Source organism: Etheostoma cragini, chromosome 22 (assembly GCF_013103735.1).
Source record: "Etheostoma cragini isolate CJK2018 chromosome 22, CSU_Ecrag_1.0, whole genome shotgun sequence".
Lineage (NCBI taxonomy): Eukaryota > Metazoa > Chordata > Actinopteri > Perciformes > Percidae > Etheostoma > Etheostoma cragini.
Window position 1 is genome coordinate 13,265,346 of NC_048428.1, and position 8,054 is coordinate 13,273,399.

The 8,054-nt window shown below is 40.9% G+C and overlaps 1 protein-coding gene across 1 annotated transcript; it reads right to left on the reverse strand.

The window, feature by feature from the left end:
* Positions 1-927: 927 nt before the first annotated feature.
* On the reverse strand, positions 928-2,948 carry bhlhe22 (basic helix-loop-helix family, member e22). The gene has a single exon (XM_034862346.1). It carries the CDS (start codon positions 2,725-2,727, stop codon positions 1,921-1,923), a length of 807 nt encoding a protein of 268 aa, XP_034718237.1. The 5' UTR covers positions 2,728-2,948; the 3' UTR covers positions 928-1,920.
* Positions 2,949-8,054: the final 5,106 nt, after the last annotated feature.

An 8,054-nucleotide genomic window follows, 5' to 3' on the forward strand; every position in this document is an offset into this window, starting at 1 on the left:
AATGCTATTAACATTTTGCTCATACCAATAGTACTTAGATTGTGGCTTTAAATACGTTTTTGTCTTGACTTCGTAAATACTTTAAAATCGTGTTCCTAAACGTTTCAAGTTCTGATTCAACTTCACTTCCTGTCTACATTCTAAATATCAATATCCATGTGAGAGTGACTGGTTTTAGGATTGAGATTATGTAATATAGACTTCTGTGGTTTGGCCTTCATCAAAATGTTTGGGCATAGAACAGACAACTGAGGAGGACAAAGGGCGAGTCGATGGGAGTGCAGCTGATGGCTGCGTTGTGATTAAAGACACCAAATTACGGCAATGAACAGTGTCCTAATTACATTCCTTAATCACATTCTGGAGGTCTAATTGCCTTAACGATGTGTTCCATTACGTGAAGGCAGGTATTACAGTTGACAGTTTTCAAACACACTTGTTTTCGAATTAAGGGATTATTACACGCCTTCACGGAATTGTTTTAATAATCACAATGAAGGTCGGAGTTTTTTTTCTTTCTTTTTTTTGGTTCAAGGAGCACGAACCTCTTCTTTCTGCCTTAAGGTAACATTCCCTAACCACGTCTGGCCTTCGCTCCAAAGACGTCACTTATAGTTTAAGAAAAAAAAAGTTATCTGTTTTGATGGAGCAGAAAATTATTGAACAATTCTTTCTCAGTGTACTTGACAACTAATAGGAGTCCGAGACTGACAAATAACAGCTACACCACCCCCAGAAACGACGGTTTGATTTGATAATAAGCACATACATATACCTTCAGTTTGTTTTGCGATTAAAACGTAATTAAATGTCAAATTTCTCAAATGTTCGTGTGTATTCATCAAATGCACAATACAAGTTAAAGGCAGTTTGCTGTGATTCCACTGACACTAAACTTCACATAAGATGAATAATCAGAAGGGTTTCTGTTGTTCAAAATATTTTAATAAAGCTTTTCAACACTGAAATACATACAAATGGCCCTCTTTGCTTATATAATAACTTAAGTATCTACAATTATCCACATCGTGACCTGACAACGTCATTAATCTGATGACCTCAATCATCTTGTGTGATAAGAAAAAAACGCAAAAGATACAACTAAGAAAAAGACTTCAATGTGCAATGCAAGCGAAAATATCCAATATAAATATCCAAATTAATAAATAACAAAAGACACACCGGAACACCTGAAACAAATTAATTCAGGTTCTCTAAATGTTTCTGAAATTTTATTATATCACATTGCCCTCAAAATGAAATGTAATAGGCGTGCGCAACTATTAACAAGTGTCTGGATTAACACATAAATATCTGGCTGATTTAAAACGACTTAACGTCATCTATATCATCTAATCATTTAACTTGTCCTTGTTCATGACATTCCACGTGCTCAATAGAAAAGTTAATTAAAACAGGCCTTGAACCAGTACGCACACAACAAATGTCTCTGAGGTGAATGAAAGAAAACCCGCAAAATAAATAAATAACTAAGGAAGCAGCAGAAAGTGAGGTTGGACCTACGCTCCAGGAAGGTGTCCATCTATTTAAGTGAAAAAGTCGCAGGTTGTCAGGTCACCCAAATCTCCAAAAGGGTCCATAACAGAGCAAGTGATCAACAACTCACTCAACACTTGCAGCCACTCTTACAGGCCTACTGTACTTGTTTGATCTTCACTGCCATTCATACCAGCACTTTAAGGATGATTTATATACACAATCAAGTATTGTTTGAACAAAAAAGCGCGTTTTGAATGCATTTAGTAAATATTATAAAAGTATTCATCGGCATTACTTCTTTGTCTCTAGCCTACTGACTTCAACAACAGTAGCCTCACAGGTTTCCCTCTCCAAAAGTGTTCTTAAAAGTGGTTTCTTTTCTCCCCCCCTGTGCTTCTCGGAGTCCTTTGTCAGTCGCAGTTAAGGCTTGTCAGTGCACTGTTTGCAGAGGCTGGAGGTGGCGTTGTTGAATAGGGCACACTTATCTGGGCAGGAGGACGCAGCCACTCCGGTTGGGAAGGGATATCCGGGCGGCTGGTCGTACGCGCCCAAGCCCGGAGCTGCGAGGGCAGTGGTGGCCGGTATCGAGGCAGCAGATATGGCTTGGCCCTGGTTGAGATACGCCACTAGCCTCCTCATCTCCTCCAGAGCCTGCGCCTGCATGAGGATGTAGTTTTTGGCGAGCAGCAAAGTGGCAATTTTGGAGAGTTTCCGCACTGACGGGCTGTGCGCGTAAGGGATGACCCCTCTGAGCTCATCCAGCGCGTCGTTCAGATCGTGCATCCGTCGTCTTTCTCTGGCGTTGATGTTTAGCCTCAGTGTTTTCTGCTCTTTGGTTTTCTTACCTCCTTCTCCTTTCCCCGAGGGCACCGTCCGCCCGTCGGCCAAAAGGACCATGTCACACCTGCCGTCGCTGTCATCGTCTTGACTCTGCTCTCCGCCGCTGCTCTCCGCTGCCGAGATCCTGTTGGCGCTCTCACCGAAATTAACGCACAAAGATCCGGTCGGCAGACCCAGTGGCCCCCCTCGAACTCCCGCCAGTCCTCCCGGCTGAATCGAGTCTTGATCGGTCTGGTCAAAGCAGCTGATAGGTGACTGGCGATCTCTGGCTGCTAGTTCAATGCCAGCCGACGACCTGAAAGGGTCCATTTTTTTAGTGGACACAGCGCTTAGAGTTTTGTGAAAAATGTCCCCTGCACCGCCGTTCAAGTTCATCCTTCTGTCCATAGCCTCTTGGATTCCGCGTTGTTACAGGCAACGGTCGCTTCTGGCAACTCTTTGTGCGCGCCTCTATGAGTTTGTTCCTCGGTTTGCGCTTTACGAGTTTAGTTGTGTGTCAGTGGATAAGTTTCAGGCTTGCGCGACTTGCCAGCTGAGGTGTGGAGACGAGGAGGAGACTCATGTAATAAGTGTTTCTCTCTCTCTTTCTCTCTCTCTCTCTCTCTCTCTCTCTCTCTCTCTCTCTCTCTCTCTCTCTCTCTCTCTCTCTCTCTCTCTCTCTCTCTCTCTCTCTCTCTATGTCTATGTCTCTTCACCTTCAACGGATCTCCACTATTATTCTCGTTACGCACGAGACACGAGTCTTTTTACATCATTATCCCGAGGCGGGTTATTAAAAAGGATTCGCCGACATCCTCTCACTCTCTACCCAATCAGGTTAACGTTATAATTAATGGCATTTCATCGATGACAAACAATACTGTGTGTGTGTGTGTGTGTGTGTGTGTGTGTGTAAAGCCTTCTTATTGTTCGCTTGTGTGACATTCTCTTCGAAAATCAAAGTAACGTTTGCCTTTTAGTTTTCTAATTTAATATTGGGAGACTGGACTTTGTTTCAGTCATTGTTTCGTGTTGTTGCGGCTTTTTTCTTTTCTTATGTCAGTGTTTTGTTGGCCCCTTTTTTAAGCGTGGCACCAAACCTTCACTTGAATTCAGAGAAAGACCACGCGGACTGTTATCGAACTTGACAGGAGACTCTGCAGCTGACCTGAGCTGAATTGATGATATCTAGTTTCTGAAAACAAAAATGAAACGTCCAGCTGGTTTCATTTTTCATTTAGCCAGTTTTCAGGTTTTTAGTTTAGGTTCCCAAAACTAAATATGAATTTCTCTGTTTGTCTCTGTTTGTGTATGTCTCTCAGTTTTCCCACGACAGATCTTGCGCTCTAAATATAATTTGCTTGTGCTCATACTGCCATCTACTGGACTGTGTAGTGTAGTACACCCAAATTGGAAAGTCAAACGTCATCATCACCAACAATTAAGCTTTATCCAGCTTTATTTACCCCACCATTTGGCATGCCCTCATTAGCAAATGCACGTTTAATGGTTAATAAAAATAATTTCTAATTTCTCAATATTTCTAATTTATGGTTATACTGAATTTGTCAACAATTACATTTACATTTTCCATTCAATTAATGAAGCAACCAGAAACAACTGGGGATTTGTCTATAAGCATGCTAAAGCTTCACCAAAGTGTTGGAACAAGCGGGTGCTGCGCTGCTTAGCCTGGGTAAACAGTAGGACAGTGTCTTCTAACCTGGTGATTGGTGACATCCCATGTTAGATTGGTTTTGAGACATCAGATGTCTAACGGAGAGCGTGCGTTGCAATTGGGGCATGCGAGACACCGAAATGTGTAGGCAGGGAGGGGTTTGGGGATACATTTGGCTCATAGCAACCACTGCAGTGGAGCTGACCGTGGTGCTGAACACGCTGACAGCTCCACAGTTTACACCTGAGCTACTTCCCATTCCAAAGAAGTCCTACACAAACTCCAAGGGTATCTGTTAAGTTCACCGTAGCCTGGGGAACCCCACAATTCACTAAGTTTCAATGTGACCAACTCTGTTACAGCTTGCACAGGAAAAACATTCTTCACCTCTTACACAAAAGCCATTTCAGTAATTACGCTTCCTGAGAAGCCATTTGTAGATACCAGTTGCAATGCATTGAGGACAAAAATCTCTGTCCACTTCCAAGTTACCACGGCAAGTTACTGTGGCATGTGTGCTGCCCATGTTAAAGGTACCTTAAGCAGTGATTACAATTGATCCTTGCCAATTGAAAACCACAGTGAATATGGTATGTACTTTTCCACCCTCTGAAATGGTACCTGGGCAGCTACATACTGTTTCATTGGAATGGAGCTTTGTAGAAAAGTCTGCTCTACCTCCTTCAGAATGTCACACTACAGATGAGAAAGTTTGCCAAAGAAGAGAAGAGTTTTTTTCAGAATCCATACGTCCTTTTGTAACATAAAGAGAGAGATGGCAGAGAATTTAAGTATTTCAATGTAAAGAGAACCAGCATGTTTGTAGACATGTTTGGTCAATTTGAGCTTCTGCTCGTTAACTGTTTTACAACTTTAAATTTAGAGTTTGTGACTTGTGACTTCTTAAACAATTGAAAGAAGATCTTAGCAATATTTCCCCTTAACTATAAATATATTGACAAAATCACGTCAATTACAAAATTAGTTGACTTACTTGGTGTGATTTTGAGTAAACTCCCTATAGACTGACAAGTCCTTTTTTTAATAAAAAGTGAAAACCTCAGTGACCATAATTAAAAGATGTTTCTATTTAAATACCAACTCCCAGATGCAATGATTTCTAACATGGCATCGGTATCCATCCTCTGACACATGGCACGTGCTATCCATCACTTGTTTTCAAATTAATGATAGCCACCTATCTCTTAGCATTCAGTAGGCAAATACTAGTATTTTGATAGGAAAATATCTGATGCTAAACACCTAATTTTTATAATAAAAGTATTGAACGCAAACGTTGAATCTAAGGTTTTCTCAAAGAATTCTTCACACTGATAATTCAAAGGTCAAATAAGTGTGACCACAGTTTTACTACATTTAAAACACAAGTTAGCAAAGAAACGTGTTTTCATCCTGTATTGCTGTTATATTTTCTCCATGTTGGGGCTCAGTGTTCATGTAAAAAAAAAAGCTTTGCAGCTGCATTTCGAACACAAATGGCCAAGATGTTTTTAACATTCAAGGTCAGTGTTTTACCCCTTTTCCAGCAAACTTCAATTAGCGTATGTTCAGGCTCTCTGCTGAGGCGCCACGAGAGGCCATCAGGGCAATACTTGGGGAGTTATGATCTAACGAGTGGCAGAGACAGCCGCTTTATCCTGAGACAGCAAGAGAACACCTTCATGGCCAATCAGGTCCGGCTAATGAGACAAGATGGGCCAGGACGATGCCACGGCCATTACAGCCACAGTCTGTCAGCACTTTGGTAATGAAGAGAGCATTGAAGGCAACACTGTGTTAGAAAAGAGAACAAGAATCAATTTAGTAAGGGACAAAATAAGTTTAGACACAGGAGCTTGACAGGAAGTGTTCAAACCATCAATGAAACTTCCAAGTAGACAACAGGATGTTTAATGTCTGTGAGCTTCTGGGTGGTCGGACTGCACCATGCACAAACATTTTTAAATATACAGTAGTTTCAAATCTTTGATTCACTTTCAATGTATTGGGTTTTGTGGCATTTTGTCTAATCTTACCAGCCTTAAAGGTCGATGCATAATGTGTTAAAGTATTTTAATTAATGTGAAATATCTTAAAAATAAATGTATTCGACTTTCGTTTTGCAGGTTTTCCTAAGTCAAACTGCTTAATTAATCAGTGTAATACATTCAAACAACAATAAATAAATAAAAAATAGTGTGCATTCAAATTAATAGTGTTTCAGTTTTCACCACAAGAGGGCAGGCAATGACTAGTAATGGCGAAACCAGTTCTTGCTGGAGGACGTGAGGGTGAAGCTGGAGCTTGATGAACATGCTTTATGGCAGCCTTGTGGATTTTATTCAACTTTGAAGATTTTGGTTATCAGTGGAAGCCAGACCCTCAGGCTGTACAGACCTGATATGAAATTTCAATTTTGTCATGTGGGGCTCCACATCAAGACCCACCAGTGAACCATGACATGACATGGCATGTAGGCTGCTCTATTTATTCTGGAAGCAGCCAGGTTGCAGTCTAATGTCGGAGCTGACTTCTTAAATAGTTGTGATTATGGATCAGTGTCCCTCCTTCGTCCTCTCATTGCATTTTAAAGGCTGCAGCACTTGATCACACGCATCAGATTAATGCACTTTTGCTCTACTTTTTGTAGCTTCTATTTAGGACTCTAACTGGCAGTAAATCTCTCATCTCTCTCTTCATTTAATTATTCTCGAATGTAGATGATCTCTCGCATTTCATTTCACTCCAATCGTTGTCGATTTCATCGTTTTCACCCCTCATTGCTTATTTGAAGGATTAAAGGAAATAAACATCAACGAGTTGGTGTAATAATTGGTAAAGCCCCCCTCCCTATCAAGCTCTACTTCCATCCATCACTCCTTCCGCCATTCTCTGCGATGATATGCATTAATCAAGATCTGATCATTGTCTATTGTCAAAGTTTGCATACTTCTTTCTCTTTTGAGTGACAACATGAACATGTAAAAATTTTACCAATCCTATGATGTGAAGTGTAGCTTAATCTCATCCCAATTTCAGTTTGACAAATCCCTAAGTCTGGAAGAAACATGAGCCTCCATAATTATGTATTAGAAGTGCGGCGCCCCTGCCACGCACTAAGATAGGAGGATGTTATTTCATCCGCCGCTCGTGCCATAAGACTCTTTCAGCTACTGCACTTTATTCATCTGTTCTGTCTAAAGGATTGTGGGGCGTTTCCAGACCTCTAAATATCAAGGTAATCGGACATTTGAGATCCTATTGCTAGAGGTCCTTAGCCCCCTTCCTCATTCACATTACATAATACCACCGTGCCTATGTAAGTTAATATGCAGATAAAATAAATAAATAAATCAAAGTGTCATATCCTTGCAAGGATATCATGCAAGGCCTTTTTAGATCATTGCAGGATGGCGATCCTGGACCTGCTTCACTGCAAAAATGACCATTTTAACAAGGTTTTTTTTTTTCAGAGGAAGGAGGAGAAAACTGTGTTGCTAGAACAAGATGTTCACTTGTTTCCACTGCAGATCTGCTCAAAATGATCTCGATATAAGTGACAGGAAATTGAATTTAATTGGAGTGGTGTTTTGTTTGAAGCTATTATTACATTCTTGTAAACCGCAATAAAAAGCAGTATTACCACTGTTCCACCGTCTGCAGATGGTTTTCCTTCTGGATTTAAGAAAAGTAAAGTCTAAATTACACTACCTGCTAGATGCAATCACTACATTAGGATTTTTTCTTATATCCTCGCTTATGTATTTGTGTGTATGTGTACGCAGTTTATGTGTCACCATGTCCGGGCTGCATTCCTGTACTAACGTGAAAATAGATAAGCCATTTCCGCTTGTGCACCGACAGGCGAATGGAACAAAAGGCTGATCGGTGGTGCACTGATTTCAGCACCACAGAAGATGGACAGCGCTCTCGGGAAGCCTGTGTGTGGATGGAAAGCTCCTACACACATCGACACATCAACATACAAACACACATATCAACATACGCACATGCGTACACGAGTCATCAAATGCATGAAAAAAAACAGAGCTTTTAA

Bases quoted from the DNA above. Each gene is read 5' to 3' on its own strand.
- bhlhe22 (XM_034862346.1), bottom strand. From the start codon at position 2,727: ATGGACAGAAGGATGAACTTGAACGGCGGTGCAGGGGACATTTTTCAC.